The sequence below is a fragment of the Brachycentrus maculatus genome, unplaced genomic scaffold, assembly GCF_059751285.1.
Source record: "Brachycentrus maculatus isolate JH-2025_06_01 unplaced genomic scaffold, ASM5975128v1 h1tg002116l, whole genome shotgun sequence".
NCBI classification, from domain to species: Eukaryota; Metazoa; Arthropoda; class Insecta; order Trichoptera; family Brachycentridae; genus Brachycentrus; species Brachycentrus maculatus.
Window position 1 is genome coordinate 1 of NW_028282644.1, and position 20,867 is coordinate 20,867.

At 55.1% G+C, this 20,867-nt stretch overlaps 10 protein-coding genes across 10 annotated transcripts; 5 read left to right on the top strand and 5 right to left on the bottom strand.

Annotated features, from left to right (window-relative positions):
- Nucleotides 1–583: 583 nt before the first annotated feature.
- Nucleotides 584–1,288, top strand: LOC148298382 (histone H4). The gene has a single exon (XM_088276910.1). It carries the CDS (start codon nt 665–667, stop codon nt 974–976), a length of 312 nt encoding a protein of 103 aa, XP_088133036.1. The 5' UTR covers nt 584–664; the 3' UTR covers nt 977–1,288.
- A 758-nt stretch (nt 1,289–2,046) lies between these two features.
- LOC148298383 (uncharacterized) lies at nt 2,047–2,939 on the bottom strand. The gene has a single exon (XM_088276911.1). It carries the CDS (start codon nt 2,858–2,860, stop codon nt 2,153–2,155), a length of 708 nt encoding a protein of 235 aa, XP_088133037.1. The 5' UTR covers nt 2,861–2,939; the 3' UTR covers nt 2,047–2,152.
- Nucleotides 2,940–5,213: 2,274 nt separating this feature from the next.
- On the bottom strand, nt 5,214–10,944 carry LOC148298384 (histone H2B). Its single transcript, XM_088276906.1, has 2 exons — nt 10,923–10,944; nt 5,214–5,593 (listed from the first exon to the last, which is right to left on the bottom strand). The coding sequence occupies exon 2, from the start codon at nt 5,586–5,588 to the stop codon at nt 5,214–5,216; it is 375 nt and encodes a 124-aa protein (XP_088133032.1). The 5' UTR covers nt 5,589–5,593; nt 10,923–10,944.
- Nucleotides 5,608–6,445, top strand: LOC148298385 (histone H2A). Its single transcript, XM_088276905.1, has one exon. It carries the CDS (start codon nt 5,958–5,960, stop codon nt 6,330–6,332), a length of 375 nt encoding a protein of 124 aa, XP_088133031.1. The 5' UTR covers nt 5,608–5,957; the 3' UTR covers nt 6,333–6,445.
- On the bottom strand, nt 7,248–7,748 carry LOC148298386 (histone H3). The gene has a single exon (XM_088276914.1). It carries the CDS (start codon nt 7,656–7,658, stop codon nt 7,248–7,250), a length of 411 nt encoding a protein of 136 aa, XP_088133040.1. The 5' UTR covers nt 7,659–7,748.
- Nucleotides 8,176–8,880, top strand: LOC148298387 (histone H4). The gene has a single exon (XM_088276909.1). The coding sequence runs from the start codon at nt 8,257–8,259 to the stop codon at nt 8,566–8,568; it is 312 nt and encodes a 103-aa protein (XP_088133035.1). The 5' UTR covers nt 8,176–8,256; the 3' UTR covers nt 8,569–8,880.
- LOC148298388 (uncharacterized) lies at nt 9,732–15,884 on the top strand. The gene has a single exon (XM_088276903.1). It carries the CDS (start codon nt 10,212–10,214, stop codon nt 15,447–15,449), a length of 5,238 nt encoding a protein of 1,745 aa, XP_088133029.1. The 5' UTR covers nt 9,732–10,211; the 3' UTR covers nt 15,450–15,884.
- A 761-nt stretch (nt 15,885–16,645) lies between these two features.
- LOC148298389 (uncharacterized) lies at nt 16,646–17,538 on the bottom strand. Its single transcript, XM_088276913.1, has one exon. It carries the CDS (start codon nt 17,457–17,459, stop codon nt 16,752–16,754), a length of 708 nt encoding a protein of 235 aa, XP_088133039.1. The 5' UTR covers nt 17,460–17,538; the 3' UTR covers nt 16,646–16,751.
- A 2,273-nt stretch (nt 17,539–19,811) lies between these two features.
- LOC148298390 (histone H2B) lies at nt 19,812–20,186 on the bottom strand. The gene has a single exon (XM_088276907.1). The coding sequence runs from the start codon at nt 20,184–20,186 to the stop codon at nt 19,812–19,814; it is 375 nt and encodes a 124-aa protein (XP_088133033.1).
- A 19-nt stretch (nt 20,187–20,205) lies between these two features.
- Nucleotides 20,206–20,861, top strand: LOC148298391 (histone H2A-like; the record flags this gene model as incomplete). Its single annotated transcript, XM_088276908.1, has 1 exon — nt 20,206–20,861. A coding segment is annotated over exon 1 (306 nt), but the record flags the coding sequence as incomplete, so codon positions are not given.
- Between the last annotated feature and the right edge of the window lie 6 nt (nt 20,862–20,867).

The window sequence follows — 20,867 nt, forward strand, 5'->3', positions numbered from 1 at the left end:
GGCCAGCTGCTTCCTGGGCGCCTTGCCCCCGGTGGACTTGCGAGCGGTCTGCTTCGTACGTGCCATGGCTGTAGCTGAGTAGGATTCTTCTCTCTATTCGGAAAAATTTCCCGGGCGCGTCATATTTATCGAAAATACCGTCTCCCCCGTGGGGGGGGATGGGCCGACGCCATTGGCCGATTCGAATATTCCCAACCGCCGGGCGGTCGGGCGGGACGGAGGGGACGGGACGGGACGGGACGGGACGGGACGGGACGGGACGGGACGGGCTCGACGGTGAAGCGAGACGGGAGATAGAGTGGAGAAACAATCGCATCCTCCCCGGAGAAATGTGCATGCAGAAAAATTACGAAAAACACTCAAAACCTAGCCTGGAATAATGTTATGCATATAACAAACTGAGACATATATTCGCGTGACGCGATACCGAGTCGCGCCGATCCTCTCGCCTCTCGCCCTCGCTGCTCGCGCGCGAGAGTGAGACGGCGCGCGTGTCGTCGTAGCTGTCGGATCGCTCGGCGGCGAGGGGAGACGCGGGCGCACGTCTGGTGCATAAAAGCGGCCCCGGCCGGCGAAAAACGCCACACGAATCCTACACACGCACGGTAGAGCACCGTGCGAGCAGCGACTACTGTAACCGAAAAGAAGACCACACGCAGAGAAGATGACCGGTCGCGGAAAGGGAGGAAAAGGTCTGGGGAAAGGAGGCGCCAAGCGACACAGGAAAGTCCTCCGCGATAACATCCAGGGCATCACGAAGCCGGCCATCCGCCGTCTGGCCCGCCGAGGCGGCGTCAAGCGCATCTCCGGTCTCATCTACGAGGAGACGCGCGGCGTCCTGAAGGTGTTCCTCGAGAACGTGATCAGGGACGCGGTCACCTACACCGAGCACGCCAAGAGGAAGACCGTCACCGCCATGGACGTCGTCTACGCCCTGAAGCGCCAGGGCCGCACCCTGTACGGTTTCGGAGGTTAAGTCGCCGATCTTCGCCGCTCTTCACCGCTCTTCACCGCTCTTCACCGCACCGCACGCAGCGCGAGATACATTCGCCCCGGCCGTCCCGACGCCCGCACGCCACCGCCACCACCGCACCGCGCTGCTACGCGCGATGTGAATGCGATTTGAAAACAAAAAACGGCCCTTCTCAGGGCCAACAACTGCCTGACCGACCCATGTCGTAACCGTTTTTCGCTTTTCGAAATTTAAATAACACAATACAATTACCTACGTGGATGGATAGAGCTTTGCTTTATTTCTTTCTTTTTTCTCTCTCGTACGGCTTCGAGAACCGCAAGGGAGCGGGGTATCCGCACACGATGATAGTGCGTACAAATCATTGATTTTTTTTTCACTCTCGCTCTCTCTCTCTATCCTTTCCTGAATTGTATTCATGTTTATATAAATGTACATATTATAATACGCGACGCAAATTTGGGAGTCTTAATAAAAAAAAACATAAAAGAAATGAGAGTGACAGCAAAAGGGTGACAGCTGTTTCGCCTGGAAACGGTGACAGCTGTTACGACCAGAGAGAACTCAAACTTAGTTTACTTACTTATACAATGTATGTATATTGTGGGCGTAAGTAACGTCGCTAATCACTCTCGAGTGAAAGATTCCAGGCCGGAAACAATCACGTGTCGTGGGAGTGTACGCGTATACAAGGAGAGAGAGATTAATAGTAGGTCATCCCATATTCACGTGACAACGATCCGACTACGCGTGATCCGGATGCGTTTGTGTGAATAGTTTTGCAGGTGGCGCGCGCGGCGTTGCCTTTTCTTTCAAAAACTGTTGTACTTTGTATCGATATATATTATATTTTATATTATGACGCAACGTCCGCTGACTAATGACTGTCGAGCGAAATATTCTAGGCCGGAGTGTGAACGCTCGTGTGGCATGGGAGTGCATGTAGTTCGTATATGGTATACGAGAGATATTTAATAAATCATCCCATTTCGATGAAAATAAATAATAATGAAAATTCACGAAAGTCACGAAAGACGACTGAGCGTGTTCCGAATAGGTGTGTGTGTGAATCGTTTGGTAGCCCTGACAAGGGCTTTTTGACTCTTCTGCGTGATCTGTGCAATATGACAATATGCAACGGCGGCTGCTGCGGCGACGACGACAAAGACGACTCCACCCCTACTTCTTCGGGGCGGCCTTCTTTGCCGCGGGCTTGGCCTTCGGGGCGGCGGCCTTCTTGGGCTTCGGCGCCTTGGGCTTCTTGGTGGGCGGCTTGGCGGTCTTCTTCGCCTTGGTCGGGCTCTTCGCCTTGGCGGGGGCGGCCTTCTTCGCGGCCGCCTTCTTGGCTGCCGGGGAGGCGGCGGCCTTCTTCGCCTTGGCGGGAGCCGCGGCCGCCTTCTTGGCGGGCTTCTTCTTCGCGGCGGCGGCGGCGGCGGATGACTTCTCCGCGGCCGGCTTCTTCTCCTTGGCGGGGGCGGCGCGCTTCTTGGAAGCGGCGGACGCGGCGGGCTTGCTCTTCTTCTTGGCCCCGCCGGCCGACGCCTTCGCCTTGCTCGCCTCCAGCTTGAACGAACCGGACGCTCCCTTGCCCTTCGTCTGCACCAGGGCGCCGGATTCGACGGCCCCCTTGAGGTACTTCTTGATGAACGGGGCCAGCTTGTCCGCGTCGACCTTGTAGTTGGCCGAGATGTACTTCTTGATGGCCTGCAGGGAGGAGCCGCCGCGCTCCTTCAGCTCCTTGATGGCGTTGTTCACCATCTCGGACGTCTTCGGGTGCGAGGGCTTCGCCTTCGGCTTCTTGGAGGCGGCGGCGGCGGACGCTTTCGCCTTCTTGGCCGGAGTCGCCGGCAGGGGGGAGGCGGCCGCGGGTGCTGCTGTGTCTGCCATCTTGCGAGTCTTGTTGCGTTGCGTTCTGTAGCGAGCGTAGAGCGGTTGCGGGGGGACGATTAGTTCCCGTATTTGTCGTCAGACGGCGCTCGTTCTCGCCTGTCGGTAAAAATTTATACCGTGTCGCGGACGGTCGGTGCGCGCTTGTCGATTTTGCCGATGAAAAGTGTTGTCATTTATGCTTAGGCGGCCGGACGAAAACCGCCCTGGCGGCCGAACGGATCCGCCCGGGGACGCGGAGCGCGGCGGGTCCCGCGGCCGGGAGGTCCCGCCGTCGGCCGGCGGCCGGGTCGGCCGGCCCGGGGGCCGGGCCGCGGCGCGGCGGACGTTTAGAGGCGCAAAAGCTGCAGGGCGGCAGCGTTGGGCGGCCGAAAGCCGGCCGCGAATGCGTCTCCCCGGCGAGCTGGCGGCCCGGGCGCGCGCCGCCCCCGTCGGGCAGGACCCGGCCCCGGGTCCGAGACGTCCGCCGGCCGCGGAGGGCCTCCGGTGGCGGAGCGAGGGCCCCCCGAAGCGGCCGGACGTAACACACGCGAACGCCGACGGACCGCCGGAGAGCGTCCGGGCCGAGAGAGAGACCTGCCTCCGGGTCGGGAGCGAATATTATCTAGTGAATTATAACGATTGATCGATCTACTAACGGCTATCGTAGGATTACATGTCGAACGAGTGAGACGCGAAAAGATAGAAGAAAAGAATAGAATTAAAAAAAAAAAAAAATACATTAATATAATAACGATCCGTCGTTTGCGAGGAATCGTATCACGAATGGGATGGATAGTAGTAGTAGTAGTAGTAGTAGAATCATCGGAAGGCGTAAGTGAAAGAAAGAAGAATAGAAGTTAGAAAAAATATAAATAAAGAAAGGAAAAAGAGGAGTTGGGAGAATGATAGAAGTAGATGAATAGAAAAGAAAGAACGAATAAAACAGACCGATAATAAGTATGAATGATTCCGGTCTACGTGCAAAATGACGCGAGCTCCGCGCGCAGTAGTAGGCTCGTTCTGTAAAAAGTGAAACGTCATCGACTTATAAAAAAAAAAAAAAAAAAAAAAAAAAATCGAAATCGGGATGATGATGATATATAATCGGGTGAGATGCGACGATGATGATGATTCGTGTCGCCGTAGCGGTGCGTACGACCGACGATGACGACGATGACGATGATACGCGTGAAGAAGAACAATAATAACAATATGTGATAATAGGAATATGTATTAAATGAAATATGAAAAATAAAAACGTGTATCTACTGTTGAAGATGTGTATGTATGTATGTCGAATGTCGGGGCGAGTTCGGTAGGTGATCGGAAATGGTATTTGTAATGAGAATAGTTGTCAGGTGTATATTAGTATGCATAAAGAATGAAGAAGAAGCGAAGGAAAGGGGGAAAAAAAAAAAAAAAAAAAAATGACTAGGTAAGGTGACATGTCGAAGAGGCCCTCGAGGATATGGCACCGTACGTACGATAGTATGATAGAATCGTACGGCTTCGAGAACCGCAAGGGAGCGGAGTATCCGCACACGATGATAGTACGTAGAAATCATTGATTTTTTTTCACTCTCGCTCTCTCTCTCTATCCTTTCCTGAATTGTATTCATGTTTATATAAATGTACATATCATAATACGCGACGCAAATTTGGGAGTCAAAAAAAAAAAAACATAAAAGAAATGAAAGTGACAGCAAAAGGGTGACAGCTGTTTCGCCTGAAAAGGGTGACAGCTGTTTCGCCCTAAAACTGAAGAAGAAGAAGAAGGTGACAGCTGTTACGACCAGAGAGAACTCAAAAAAAAATCACAGCAGTTCCGCTCGGGGAAAAAAAAAAAACCAAAAACAAAAAACTGCGAAAGGTGACAGCAATTTTGCAACCGAAACAACGGCCAAATAAAAAGAAGGAGAAAAAAATGTGTATATATATAATATACATGCGTACGTATATGATTTTTTATATAAAAAAAGGACAATTTTGATCGGACGCCCGGCTAATCGTGCGATAGGCAATCGCCGCGCACCGCGGCGCGGCCGGTTGCGCGATCCGTTACGGGGCGCTTATCACTGTTGCGCTTCTCGTTCTATTATCGTAGTTATTATTTACACACACATCTGTCTATAGTATAATATATTTGCAGTAAGTATTTGGATTATTCGTGTGGTGGTCCTGATAAGGACCTTTGTTAATTGCGCTGTATTAGATGGTTTAACGTAGACGACGACGGCGCTGTTGATGTCGATGATTATTATGATGATGACGATGTCGGTGTGTATAGATTACAATATTCGGTGCAGACGAATATCGCGCGTCCGTGTGCGTGTCGCGTCGTGTTTCAACGCGCTGGCGCTGGCGCTGGCGCCTACTTGGAGCTGGTGTACTTGGTGACGGCCTTGGTGCCCTCGCTGACGGCGTGCTTGGCCAGCTCCCCGGGCAGCAGCAGCCTGACGGCGGTCTGGATCTCCCTGCTGGTGATCGTCGACCTCTTGTTGTAGTGGGCGAGACGGGACGCCTCGGCGGCGATGCGCTCGAAGATGTCGTTCACGAAGCTGTTCATGATGCTCATCGCCTTACTGGAGATTCCGGTGTCGGGATGCACCTGCTTGAGCACCTTGTAGATGTAGATGGCGTAGCTCTCCTTCCTCCTGCGCTTCGACTTCTTCTTGTCCCCCTTGGAGATGTTCTTCTGGGCCTTGCCCGACTTCTTGGCTGCCTTTCCGCTCGTCTTGGGCGGCATTGTCTCTTCTTATCTCGGAATAGATGCGGCGTAGAGTGGAGCAGAGGAGTCGCGGTGGACTGTCTGTACTGTGCGGTGTGCGTGGCGCAAACTGAAAAATCGACCGTTTTTGTCACTTCGGTCGGCGCACCCAGCCAGGGCCGCCGGTCGGGCCGTCCGGGCCGGCGGCAGGGGAGGGTCCCCCCGCGGGACCGGTCCCGGCGGCGCTGCGTGCGCTTCGCGGAGGGCGTAAATAAGGTGTGTGCGCCCGTTTTCGCCATTGACTTGACTTGACTCACCTCTCGACGGTCGCAACGTGCGCGCACTCCAGCTCGCACATCCTCGCTTCGCATATCGCAGAGAACCAGTTCAGATCTCCGACCACTCGCCATGTCGGGTCGCGGAAAGGGAGGCAAAGTGAAGGGAAAGGCAAAGTCCCGCTCGAACCGCGCCGGTCTGCAGTTCCCCGTCGGCCGTATCCACAGGCTGCTCAGGAAGGGCAACTACGCCGAGAGGGTCGGCGCCGGTGCGCCCGTGTACCTGGCCGCCGTCATGGAGTACCTGGCCGCCGAGGTGCTGGAGTTGGCCGGCAACGCCGCCAGGGATAACAAGAAGACGAGGATCATCCCCCGTCATCTTCAGTTGGCCATTCGCAACGACGAGGAGCTGAACAAGCTGCTCTCCGGGGTGACCATCGCCCAGGGAGGCGTCCTGCCCAACATCCAGGCCGTGCTCCTGCCCAAGAAGACCGAGAAGAAGGCGTAAGAATGATGATTCTGCGCCCGCTCATCCTCCACTCTTCTCTCTCTACTCCCCGGACTCCTCCGCCCGTTTCATCATCATCTCGCAGAGTAGTGTACACAAAGGTCCTTTTCAGGACCGCCACATGTATTTATTGCCAATCGTTACCCGTTCGCTGATTTTATAACTATTCTCATTATTTATGTACATTTAAGAAATATATCCGAAGCGCGCTAGGACCGTTCCGTCCGTGTGCGCGGACCTGAATTGTGGTATAGTATGGTAGTACCGATATGATATGCTAGAAACACTGATAATGAAATGAATAAAAATCGCAAGTAAATGAATGCGCGATGGGTAAAGCGCCCGGCGCACGCAACTTACGACGCGTGTCAATACGAGATGATCTCGGCGAGTGTTTTTGTTTAGAATTTTCACTCGTGAAATATATGAAATTAATAAGAGTCAAAGCCTGAGTAGGGTCATGATGAGCCGTGTCGCGCTTGGACGTTAGGTAATTAAAACGAAATGCGACATGATCTCAGCGCTGAGACGATAATGAAATTAATAAATCGTACGTTCCGGTACTCTTGCGTGATTTGAATGTTTAAAATTACTATTGATTCGCGAGTAAAATACATATTAATTTATTGGAAGTTATTATTATTATTATTATTATTATATATATTTTTTTTTTTTTTTTACTCAAGTATCGAAATCATACTGCTACGAGTATCAAAATCATACTGCTGGCGAATTCGATTGTGGATGATTAAGGTGTATGCGGTCCTGAAAAGGACCATTTTTATTCGAATCGATCGACCGATCGGAACGGGTCGAGGTGACGGCCGCCCGATACCACTGTACTGCGTGTTAGTCAATCAGACCGATCGACCGACCGACCGAAAATCGTGCCGCGTCTCGTCGCATAGAGCTCGCTTAGGCGCGCTCGCCTCGGATGCGCCTGGCCAGCTGGATGTCCTTGGGCATGATGGTGACGCGCTTGGCGTGGATCGCGCACAGGTTCGTGTCCTCGAAGAGGCCGACCAGGTAGGCCTCGCTCGCCTCCTGCAGGGCCATGACGGCCGAGCTCTGGAAGCGGAGGTCGGTCTTGAAGTCCTGGGCGATCTCGCGCACCAGGCGCTGGAAGGGGAGCTTGCGGATCAGCAGCTCGGTGCTCTTCTGGTAGCGGCGGATCTCCCTGAGCGCGACCGTGCCGGGCCTGTAGCGATGGGGCTTCTTCACGCCGCCGGTGGCCGGGGCGCTCTTGCGGGCCGCCTTCGTGGCCAGCTGCTTCCTGGGCGCCTTGCCCCCGGTGGACTTGCGAGCGGTCTGCTTCGTACGTGCCATGGCTGTAGCTGAGTAGGATTCTTCTCTCTATTCGGAAAAATTTCCCGGGCGCGTCATATTTATCGAAAATACCGTCTCCCCCGTGGGGGGGGATGGGCCGACGCCATTGGCCGATTCGAATATTCCCAACCGCCGGGCGGTCGGGCGGGACGGAGGGGACGGGACGGGACGGGACGGGACGGGACGGGACGGGACGGGACGGGCTCGACGGTGAAGCGAGACGGGAGATAGAGTGGAGAAACAATCGCATCCTCCCCGGAGAAATGTGCATGCAGAAAAATTACGAAAAACACTCAAAACCTAGCCTGGAATAATGTTATGCATATAACAAACTGAGACATATATTCGCGTGACGCGATACCGAGTCGCGCCGATCCTCTCGCCTCTCGCCCTCGCTGCTCGCGCGCGAGAGTGAGACGGCGCGCGTGTCGTCGTAGCTGTCGGATCGCTCGGCGGCGAGGGGAGACGCGGGCGCACGTCTGGTGCATAAAAGCGGCCCCGGCCGGCGAAAAACGCCACACGAATCCTACACACGCACGGTAGAGCACCGTGCGAGCAGCGACTACTGTAACCGAAAAGAAGACCACACGCAGAGAAGATGACCGGTCGCGGAAAGGGAGGAAAAGGTCTGGGGAAAGGAGGCGCCAAGCGACACAGGAAAGTCCTCCGCGATAACATCCAGGGCATCACGAAGCCGGCCATCCGCCGTCTGGCCCGCCGAGGCGGCGTCAAGCGCATCTCCGGTCTCATCTACGAGGAGACGCGCGGCGTCCTGAAGGTGTTCCTCGAGAACGTGATCAGGGACGCGGTCACCTACACCGAGCACGCCAAGAGGAAGACCGTCACCGCCATGGACGTCGTCTACGCCCTGAAGCGCCAGGGCCGCACCCTGTACGGTTTCGGAGGTTAAGTCGCCGATCTTCGCCGCTCTTCACCGCTCTTCACCGCTCTTCACCGCACCGCACGCAGCGCGAGATACATTCGCCCCGGCCGTCCCGACGCCCGCACGCCACCGCCACCACCGCACCGCGCTGCTACGCGCGATGTGAATGCGATTTGAAAACAAAAAACGGCCCTTCTCAGGGCCAACAACTGCCTGACCGACCCATGTCGTAACCGTTTTTCGCTTTTCGAAATTTAAATAACACAATACAATTACCTACGTGGATGGATAGAGCTTTGCTTTATTTCTTTCTTTTTTCTCTCTCGTACGGCTTCGAGAACCGCAAGGGAGCGGGGTATCCGCACACGATGATAGTGCGTACAAATCATTGATTTTTTTTTCACTCTCGCTCTCTCTCTCTATCCTTTCCTGAATTGTATTCATGTTTATATAAATGTACATATTATAATACGCGACGCAAATTTGGGAGTCTTAATAAAAAAAAACATAAAAGAAATGAGAGTGACAGCAAAAGGGTGACAGCTGTTTCGCCTGGAAACGGTGACAGCTGTTACGACCAGAGAGAACTCAAACTTAGTTTACTTACTTATACAATGTATGTATATTGTGGGCGTAAGTAACGTCGCTAATCACTCTCGAGTGAAAGATTCCAGGCCGGAAACAATCACGTGTCGTGGGAGTGTACGCGTATACAAGGAGAGAGAGATTAATAGTAGGTCATCCCATATTCACGTGACAACGATTGTAGCCGACGTAAAGAAAACGTAGATTTAGAAATAGAATTAATTAGCTTAGGGACCTCGGTATGTGTTAGCAATGTACTACCCCCTCAATAAAGACTGAAATGTGTCGCTTTCGGGGGTGGTCTTTGCCCATACCGAGGAGAGAAATAGCTCTAGGTTAGATTAAGCTATTTTTAAGATATCTATAAGACTGAATATATTGTAATGTGTATACTGCTCTGCGGTGCGCGCTCGACTGCGCCGAAGTAGCGGAGTGGGGATGTCCTTATACGTGCTAGAGGGAGACGGTACGCGAATGCCCTCGCTCCCTCTACGCCGTGATTGGCGGACATACCCCCCTCCGCGATTGGTCAGGCACGGCCGGGCGGCGCTACGGCGAGGCACCCAGAGCGGGTATATATAGGGGTGTATTCAAGTTAATAAATCAGATTTCGACCGACTACCGCTGCGTTTTCTTCTCTCCGCCCCGCTTCTTCCCGACTTCGCTGCCCGCCCGGACTCATCGCCCCTCAGGAACATTCGACCGCCGCTACCCCCTGGACTTGGACTCGGATTTACTTTGGAGCTGACTGCACCCGGACTGGACGACGACGGAGCCGCCGCGACGACCCGACGGAGCGATACCGGACTTACGACCCGGTTGCCTGCTGCGTGCAGGTTGCGACTGCCGGTGCTACGTACCGCCTTCGCCGGCGATCGCAAGGGATCTCTGGGCTTTCGGTGGATCTCTACGCGGGTAGATTCACCGTCGAGCGCGGCCGCGGACTGAGACTTGCCCGGCCGCTCTGCGCTGACGCCAGCACCTGCGGCATCTACAGTACTTTGTGCTGCGGCGCGATTGCCTAGTCGCCGCGTCGCGTACAAGTTGGTCCTTCGAGCCGGATCTTCACCGCAGAGCGCCTAGAGATGACTTCGAGAACCCCATCGCTTCGCTCAGGGAGAGGAGGCACACCACCCAGAGAAGAACCGCCAATGGAAGGAGACTCTGTCGAATCGGATTCGTCAGAGGACACCGTCCAAAGGCTAAGAACGCAAGTTCGAAATCTCCGCGCTACACTACGAGACGTCGAGAGCAGCCGCGGACGCGCGGACGCGAATCCCGAGCCCGCGGCGCGTACAACAGACATGGACAACATCATGACAGTATTATCGAGGATGGCGGTACTATTAGAGGCTTCGCAAGGAAGGAGCCCGGCTTCAGTCCCAGAAGACGTCAGCAGGGTCGGCGCTTTGATCGCGCGCCAGTCCACTGCCAAGGATTTACCCGTCTTCGCCGGAGAGCCGCAGGAATGGGCCACGTTCAAATCGCAGTACACTCAGTCGACGGAGATGTGCTGCCTTTCGGATCCGGAGAACCTCCTGCGTCTACAACGCGCATTGAAGGGACGAGCTAGAGAATCGGTATCATCATTACTCGTGGACCCGAGCCAAGTAGGCGTCATAATGAAGACGTTAGAACTTCACTACGGTCAGCCGGACATCGTTGTGTCATCTCTACTGGAAAAGGTGAGAAGACTCCGCTGCATACAGAACGACGGATCGACGCAGGCATTAGTGGACCTATCGAGTGCAGTTCGGAACGCGATAGCGACCTTGGAAAGCTTCGGCGGGGACTACATGTCGACGCCTCAGCTGCTAAGCGAGCTAGTGAGCAAGTTGCCGCTGTGTATGAAGTTTCTATGGTGGTATAGCAGAAGGGGAGACCCCACAAGGCCCACCGCGAAGGATTTCGCGCTGTTTTTGGAAGACATGACGGAATCGGCAATGATAGGCGGCGGTATAGAGCCGCACGTATATAGCGGAAAAGACAGACAGCGCGAGAAGCTTCACAAGCGGGAGCAGGTGCATACAGTGATTTCTGTGGAGAAAAATGTGAATAGTGTCGTGTCATGTGTTTTGTGCGGACAGAGCCACTGGTTGCAATCTTGCCAGGAGTATCTAGAGTGTAGTGTCACAGAGAGATGGAACATAGTGCGACGGAAAAATCTGTGCTACGCGTGTCTAGCGAATACTCACCGGTATGTGAGTTGCAAAAATACGAGGAAGTGCGGCGTCGATGGGTGCCGCCGAACGCACCACAAAACACTTCATACGAGGGATCGAGCCGAAGTGCGCGAAGCTCGATCCGACTCAGACATAAGAGCGCCAGATAGCAGCGCCCGCCGGGATTCGCCCGCTGCTGCCGGCACCGGGGGCGCTAGACCACTCGCGGACGAGAGACAAGCCGCGAGTACGAGCGAAAGGAACATCGACTCCGGACACAGTTCCCGAGTCTACAACTTGGTTACGAGCACGCACGCTCGTGAGGAGCCAGTGCTCCTGAAGGTGATCCCCGTCACCCTAAGCGGTCCGCACGGAGAAGCGGACGTCTATGCATTGCTCGACGAGGGATCAACCATAACACTGCTGGACTCGAAGATTGCCAACGACATCGCGGAACCAGGGGGTGCCCGAGGATTGAGGATTCACGGTGCTGGCGGGATGTGCGTTACCGATGCAACTTCGAGGAAGGTGACACTGGAGGTGCGCGGGACTGCGAAGGGACAATTCTCGCTCCGTGCAAACACGATTCGGAAGCTGCATCTACCGCCACAACCGGTGGCTAGTATAGATGGTAGGGTGCAGCATGTGCGCCCGCAATTACTGATCGGCCAGGACAACGCCTCACTTATTGTGTCAAGAGAGGCGCGTAATTGCGGGAACTACATCGCCTCCGAGACGGCCCTGGGAACGGTCGTTCATGGGGGGCGATTCCGCCAGACTTGCGTCAATACTCTGATGGCGTTAAGTGCGGACCAGAGGCTGGAAGAGCTAGTCCAGCGGAACTATGCTGTGGATGCGCTGGGAATATGCGCTGCAGCGAAAATATCGCGCCAGGAGGCGCAAGCCATAGAGGTCATGAAGGCTACGACCCGTTTCCTACCTGAAGGGCGGTACGAGACGGGGCTTCTATGGAAGGAAGGCGGGCCTTGTTTGGAAAACAATCGCCGTATCGCGCTGAACCGCTTCTCAAGCTTGGAGAAAAAGTTCAGAAAGGATAGTCAATTCGCCGGGGCCTACCGAAGGAAGATTGAAGAATATCTCGCCAAGGGGTACGCGCGGGAATTGGCAACGGCCGAAATAGAGGACACTTCGAGTGGGCGATGGTACCTCCCCCACTTCGCAGTAACAAACGTAAACAAGCCCGACAAATTACGTATTGTGTTCGACGCCGCCAGCTTTTGTAACGGGGCCTCATTGAATGGCATGTTGGCCAATGGACCGGATCTCCTCTCATCGCTTGTGGGGAATATCATGCGATTTCGCGAGGGGAAGGTCGCGCTGGCGGCGGACATAAGGGAGATGTTTCTCCAAATAAAGATAAGGAAGGAGGACCAGCGGGCGCAGCTGTTCCTCTGGCGAAATAATCCCGACGAGGAAATTCGGGAGATGGTTATGACGTCTATGACGTTTGGCGCTGCATGTTCCCCGAGCAGCGCCCAATATGTGCGGAACCGGGTCGCGGAAGACCACGGGCAGGACATGCCCGCCGCCAGAGATGCCGTGCTTCGAAAGTTCTACATGGACGACTACATGGATGCTGTGGATCGCACGACAGATGCGATTCGATTGCGCAGAGAGGTCTGCGAACTTCTACAGCGGGGCGGGTTTACCCTCGCGAACTGGGCGAGTAACGATCCCGCAGTCCTAGAAACAATCCCCGAGGAATTGAGGGGCAAGTGCGCGCGAGACATTATCAGCGGAACCTCGACGACTGAGAGAGTTCTGGGGATAAAATGGGACCCGGTGACTGACGAGTTCCGCTTCAAGTTTGCGGCGTCACGGGAGGTCCCGGCCGGGAGGCCAACGAAAAGGAAAATCCTGAGCGAGGTCATGAGCATATTCGACCCGCTCGGGTTCGTCGGGTGTTTGACGATACGCCCACGGATTCTACTGCAAGATATCTGGCGATCCCACATAGGGTGGGACGAGGAGATAAGCATAGAACAGGCAGATAAGTGGCGCACTTGGATAAACATACTGCGCGAGACCGAGTGCGCCATCCCGCGGCGCGTGGCGAGCAAGGGCCAGCAGGTAGAGCTGCACGTGTTTTCCGACGCATCGGAACAAGCTAGCTGCGCCGTTGCGTATATCGTAGAGGACACCGCCGCCGGGAAAAGGGCGACATTTGTGGCCAGCAAGTGTCGGGTGAGCCCGTTACGGGCGCTGTCAATTCCACGCCTGGAATTGCAGGCCGCGCTTATAGCTGCGCGGCTAGCAGCAACCATCAAGAAGGAATGCGGCGTACAACTGCGGGAAACATTCTATTGGACGGACTCCATGACGGTGCTGTGCTGGGTCCGGAGCGATTCCCGCATCTACACGCCGTTTGTGGCCCACCGCCTGGGGGAGATAGATGAGCTCACGAAGGCTCGTGAGTGGCGGTGGGTTCCAGGGAAACAGAACCCGGCTGATCTCGGGACACGAGACGGCGAGATACCGGACATATCGCCGACCGGTGTATGGTTCAGCGGGCCAGAATATATTAGAAGAGGAAGGGATGAATGGCCGCCGCTCAAGGTGACGACGGCAGCATCTCAATCAGAAGTGGAGCTTAAGTGCGCGGACAGCGCTATCGTTATGACAATGCTCCCCGACGAATTACGGTTTTCGTCGTGGAGACGTCTAATCCGGACTACGGCGTGGGTACTGCGGTTTGTAAATCGGTGCCGAAAAAGGAGTCCGGGGAGCGCTACGCTCACGGTCCAGGAGCTCGAGGAATCAGAAAGGGCATGGATAAGGATATGCCAAGAAGACAGCTACCAAGCCGAGATAGCTGCAATCAGACGGGGGGAGTGCCTCCCGCGGGGGAGCCGCTTGATAGGGCTGACCCCGTTCCTAGATAACGAAAGCGTCCTGCGAATGGGGACGCGCATAACCAAAGCGCCCGCTGTGAGCGAGCCCATGAAGGCGCCAGTAATATTAGACGGCGCACACGCATACACCCGATTGATGATCCGGCACTACCATGAGTCGCGACTGCACGCAAGCACGGAGCGAACACTCGGCGAGATTAGACAACAGTTTTTCATCACCCGACTGCGGACAAATGTGAGGAAAGTAATCTACGAGTGTCGCTTCTGTAGGATGCAGAAAGCGCGACCGCAGCCGCCGCTCATGGGACAATTGCCAGTCGGCCGCCTGGATCATCACGTCAGGCCGTTCACCCATTGCGGGGTGGACATGTTCGGGCCCGTACACGTCACGATCGGAAGGCGACGTGAGAAACGGTACGGGGCCCTGTTTACGTGTATGGTGACGCGGGCGGTGCACATAGAAGTCACACCGTCACTGAGCACCGACTCGACGATACAGGCGCTGAGAAGGATGGCCGCTCGCAGGGGGCACCCTAGTACCATATACTCGGACAACGGCACTAACTTCAGGGGAGCTGACAAGGAGCTCGCGGACGCCATGAGAGGACTGGCTGATGATCCCGAGCTCCAAAACGAGGCCACGAAGAGGGGAATCGAGTGGGTGTTCAATCCGCCATCGGCACCTCATATGGGGGGAGCCTGGGAACGGCTCGTCCGGTCAGTAAAAAGGGCGCTGATGGCAATACTTAAAGAACAGTACCCTCGGGAGGAGACGCTAATGACGGCGATAGCGGAGGCCGAGTATACAGTTAATACTCGCCCCCTGACACATGTTTCGCTGGATAGCCGAGACGCCGCCCCTCTGACACCGATGCACTTCCTCATCGGGTCGAGCGGGGCCCAACCACATTTGGCGGACTACAGAGGCGTACCGCCGGGAATATGCCTGAAGAAGCAATGGCGCGTGGCACAGAAGCTAGCGGATGCTTTCTGGAAGAGATGGATGCGGGAGTATCTTCCGACGCTACAACAGAGGCGAAAGTGGCAACAGGCTGCCGCACCTATTAGGGTCGGCGACATCGTGGTGATCACGGACGCAGCCCTGCCGCGGAACGAATGGCCGCGGGGGCGCGTCATAGCAGTCACCCCGGGGAAGGACGGACAAGTGAGGAGCGCCAGGGTCCAGACAGCCGCCGGAACATACACGAGACCCGCCATCAAGCTCGCCGTATTGCTGCTGGGAGACGACGTCGGCGCAAGGATGCCTCCTCGGCAGGGGGGAGTGTAGCCGACGTAAAGAAAACGTAGATTTAGAAATAGAATTAATTAGCTTAGGGACCTCGGTATGTGTTAGCAATGTACTACCCCCTCAATAAAGACTGAAATGTGTCGCTTTCGGGGGTGGTCTTTGCCCATACCGAGGAGAGAAATAGCTCTAGGTTAGATTAAGCTATTTTTAAGATATCTATAAGACTGAATATATTGTAATGTGTATACTGCTCTGCGGTGCGCGCTCGACTGCGCCGAAGTAGCGGAGTGGGGATGTCCTTATACGTGCTAGAGGGAGACGGTACGCGAATGCCCTCGCTCCCTCTACGCCGTGATTGGCGGACATACCCCCCTCCGCGATTGGTCAGGCACGGCCGGGCGGCGCTACGGCGAGGCACCCAGAGCGGGTATATATAGGGGTGTATTCAAGTTAATAAATCAGATTTCGACCGACTACCGCTGCGTTTTCTTCTCTCCGCCCCGCTTCTTCCCGACTTCGCTGCCCGCCCGGACTCATCGCCCCTCAGGAACATTCGACCGCCGCTACCCCCTGGACTTGGACTCGGATTTACTTTGGAGCTGACTGCACCCGGACTGGACGACGACGGAGCCGCCGCGACGACCCGACGGAGCGATACCGGACTTACGACCCGGTTGCCTGCTGCGTGCAGGTTGCGACTGCCGGTGCTACGTACCGCCTTCGCCGGCGATCGCAAGGGATCTCTGGGCTTTCGGTGGATCTCTACGCGGGTAGATTCACCGTCGAGCGCGGCCGCGGACTGAGACTTGCCCGGCCGCTCTGCGCTGACGCCAGCACCTGCGGCATCTACAGTACTTTGTGCTGCGGCGCGATTGCCTAGTCGCCGCGTCGCGTACAACGATCCGACTACGCGTGATCCGGATGCGTTTGTGTGAATAGTTTTGCAGGTGGCGCGCGCGGCGTTGCCTTTTCTTTCAAAAACTGTTGTACTTTGTATCGATATATATTATATTTTATATTATGACGCAACGTCCGCTGACTAATGACTGTCGAGCGAAATATTCTAGGCCGGAGTGTGAACGCTCGTGTGGCATGGGAGTGCATGTAGTTCGTATATGGTATACGAGAGATATTTAATAAATCATCCCATTTCGATGAAAATAAATAATAATGAAAATTCACGAAAGTCACGAAAGACGACTGAGCGTGTTCCGAATAGGTGTGTGTGTGAATCGTTTGGTAGCCCTGACAAGGGCTTTTTGACTCTTCTGCGTGATCTGTGCAATATGACAATATGCAACGGCGGCTGCTGCGGCGACGACGACAAAGACGACTCCACCCCTACTTCTTCGGGGCGGCCTTCTTTGCCGCGGGCTTGGCCTTCGGGGCGGCGGCCTTCTTGGGCTTCGGCGCCTTGGGCTTCTTGGTGGGCGGCTTGGCGGTCTTCTTCGCCTTGGTCGGGCTCTTCGCCTTGGCGGGGGCGGCCTTCTTCGCGGCCGCCTTCTTGGCTGCCGGGGAGGCGGCGGCCTTCTTCGCCTTGGCGGGAGCCGCGGCCGCCTTCTTGGCGGGCTTCTTCTTCGCGGCGGCGGCGGCGGCGGATGACTTCTCCGCGGCCGGCTTCTTCTCCTTGGCGGGGGCGGCGCGCTTCTTGGAAGCGGCGGACGCGGCGGGCTTGCTCTTCTTCTTGGCCCCGCCGGCCGACGCCTTCGCCTTGCTCGCCTCCAGCTTGAACGAACCGGACGCTCCCTTGCCCTTCGTCTGCACCAGGGCGCCGGATTCGACGGCCCCCTTGAGGTACTTCTTGATGAACGGGGCCAGCTTGTCCGCGTCGACCTTGTAGTTGGCCGAGATGTACTTCTTGATGGCCTGCAGGGAGGAGCCGCCGCGCTCCTTCAGCTCCTTGATGGCGTTGTTCACCATCTCGGACGTCTTCGGGTGCGAGGGCTTCGCCTTCGGCTTCTTGGAGGCGGCGGCGGCGGACGCTTTCGCCTTCTTGGCCGGAGTCGCCGGCAGGGGGGAGGCGGCCGCGGGTGCTGCTGTGTCTGCCATCTTGCGAGTCTTGTTGCGTTGCGTTCTGTAGCGAGCGTAGAGCGGTTGCGGGGGGACGATTAGTTCCCGTATTTGTCGTCAGACGGCGCTCGTTCTCGCCTGTCGGTAAAAATTTATACCGTGTCGCGGACGGTCGGTGCGCGCTTGTCGATTTTGCCGATGAAAAGTGTTGTCATTTATGCTTAGGCGGCCGGACGAAAACCGCCCTGGCGGCCGAACGGATCCGCCCGGGGACGCGGAGCGCGGCGGGTCCCGCGGCCGGGAGGTCCCGCCGTCGGCCGGCGGCCGGGTCGGCCGGCCCGGGGGCCGGGCCGCGGCGCGGCGGACGTTTAGAGGCGCAAAAGCTGCAGGGCGGCAGCGTTGGGCGGCCGAAAGCCGGCCGCGAATGCGTCTCCCCGGCGAGCTGGCGGCCCGGGCGCGCGCCGCCCCCGTCGGGCAGGACCCGGCCCCGGGTCCGAGACGTCCGCCGGCCGCGGAGGGCCTCCGGTGGCGGAGCGAGGGCCCCCCGAAGCGGCCGGACGTAACACACGCGAACGCCGACGGACCGCCGGAGAGCGTCCGGGCCGAGAGAGAGACCTGCCTCCGGGTCGGGAGCGAATATTATCTAGTGAATTATAACGATTGATCGATCTACTAACGGCTATCGTAGGATTACATGTCGAACGAGTGAGACGCGAAAAGATAGAAGAAAAGAATAGAATTAAAAAAAAAAAAAAATACATTAATATAATAACGATCCGTCGTTTGCGAGGAATCGTATCACGAATGGGATGGATAGTAGTAGTAGTAGTAGTAGTAGAATCATCGGAAGGCGTAAGTGAAAGAAAGAAGAATAGAAGTTAGAAAAAATATAAATAAAGAAAGGAAAAAGAGGAGTTGGGAGAATGATAGAAGTAGATGAATAGAAAAGAAAGAACGAATAAAACAGACCGATAATAAGTATGAATGATTCCGGTCTACGTGCAAAATGACGCGAGCTCCGCGCGCAGTAGTAGGCTCGTTCTGTAAAAAGTGAAACGTCATCGACTTATAAAAAAAAAAAAAAAAAAAAAAAAAATCGAAATCGGGATGATGATGATATATAATCGGGTGAGATGCGACGATGATGATGATTCGTGTCGCCGTAGCGGTGCGTACGACCGACGATGACGACGATGACGATGATACGCGTGAAGAAGAACAATAATAACAATATGTGATAATAGGAATATGTATTAAATGAAATATGAAAAATAAAAACGTGTATCTACTGTTGAAGATGTGTATGTATGTATGTCGAATGTCGGGGCGAGTTCGGTAGGTGATCGGAAATGGTATTTGTAATGAGAATAGTTGTCAGGTGTATATTAGTATGCATAAAGAATGAAGAAGAAGCGAAGGAAAGGGGGAAAAAAAAAAAAAAAAAAAAATGACTAGGTAAGGTGACATGTCGAAGAGGCCCTCGAGGATATGGCACCGTACGTACGATAGTATGATAGAATCGTACGGCTTCGAGAACCGCAAGGGAGCGGAGTATCCGCACACGATGATAGTACGTAGAAATCATTGATTTTTTTTCACTCTCGCTCTCTCTCTCTATCCTTTCCTGAATTGTATTCATGTTTATATAAATGTACATATCATAATACGCGACGCAAATTTGGGAGTCAAAAAAAAAAAAACATAAAAGAAATGAAAGTGACAGCAAAAGGGTGACAGCTGTTTCGCCTGAAAAGGGTGACAGCTGTTTCGCCCTAAAACTGAAGAAGAAGAAGAAGGTGACAGCTGTTACGACCAGAGAGAACTCAAAAAAAAATCACAGCAGTTCCGCTCGGGGAAAAAAAAAAAACCAAAAACAAAAAACTGCGAAAGGTGACAGCAATTTTGCAACCGAAACAACGGCCAAATAAAAAGAAGGAGAAAAAAATGTGTATATATATAATATACATGCGTACGTATATGATTTTTTATATAAAAAAAGGACAATTTTGATCGGACGCCCGGCTAATCGTGCGATAGGCAATCGCCGCGCACCGCGGCGCGGCCGGTTGCGCGATCCGTTACGGGGCGCTTATCACTGTTGCGCTTCTCGTTCTATTATCGTAGTTATTATTTACACACACATCTGTCTATAGTATAATATATTTGCAGTAAGTATTTGGATTATTCGTGTGGTGGTCCTGATAAGGACCTTTGTTAATTGCGCTGTATTAGATGGTTTAACGTAGACGACGACGGCGCTGTTGATGTCGATGATTATTATGATGATGACGATGTCGGTGTGTATAGATTACAATATTCGGTGCAGACGAATATCGCGCGTCCGTGTGCGTGTCGCGTCGTGTTTCAACGCGCTGGCGCTGGCGCTGGCGCCTACTTGGAGCTGGTGTACTTGGTGACGGCCTTGGTGCCCTCGCTGACGGCGTGCTTGGCCAGCTCCCCGGGCAGCAGCAGCCTGACGGCGGTCTGGATCTCCCTGCTGGTGATCGTCGACCTCTTGTTGTAGTGGGCGAGACGGGACGCCTCGGCGGCGATGCGCTCGAAGATGTCGTTCACGAAGCTGTTCATGATGCTCATCGCCTTACTGGAGATTCCGGTGTCGGGATGCACCTGCTTGAGCACCTTGTAGATGTAGATGGCGTAGCTCTCCTTCCTCCTGCGCTTCGACTTCTTCTTGTCCCCCTTGGAGATGTTCTTCTGGGCCTTGCCCGACTTCTTGGCTGCCTTTCCGCTCGTCTTGGGCGGCATTGTCTCTTCTTATCTCGGAATAGATGCGGCGTAGAGTGGAGCAGAGGAGTCGCGGTGGACTGTCTGTACTGTGCGGTGTGCGTGGCGCAAACTGAAAAATCGACCGTTTTTGTCACTTCGGTCGGCGCACCCAGCCAGGGCCGCCGGTCGGGCCGTCCGGGCCGGCGGCAGGGGAGGGTCCCCCCGCGGGACCGGTCCCGGCGGCGCTGCGTGCGCTTCGCGGAGGGCGTAAATAAGGTGTGTGCGCCCGTTTTCGCCATTGACTTGACTTGACTCACCTCTCGACGGTCGCAACGTGCGCGCACTCCAGCTCGCACATCCTCGCTTCGCATATCGCAGAGAACCAGTTCAGATCTCCGACCACTCGCCATGTCGGGTCGCGGAAAGGGAGGCAAAGTGAAGGGAAAGGCAAAGTCCCGCTCGAACCGCGCCGGTCTGCAGTTCCCCGTCGGCCGTATCCACAGGCTGCTCAGGAAGGGCAACTACGCCGAGAGGGTCGGCGCCGGTGCGCCCGTGTACCTGGCCGCCGTCATGGAGTACCTGGCCGCCGAGGTGCTGGAGTTGGCCGGCAACGCCGCCAGGGATAACAAGAAGACGAGGATCATCCCCCGTCATCTTCAGTTGGCCATTCGCAACGACGAGGAGCTGAACAAGCTGCTCTCCGGGGTGACCATCGCCCAG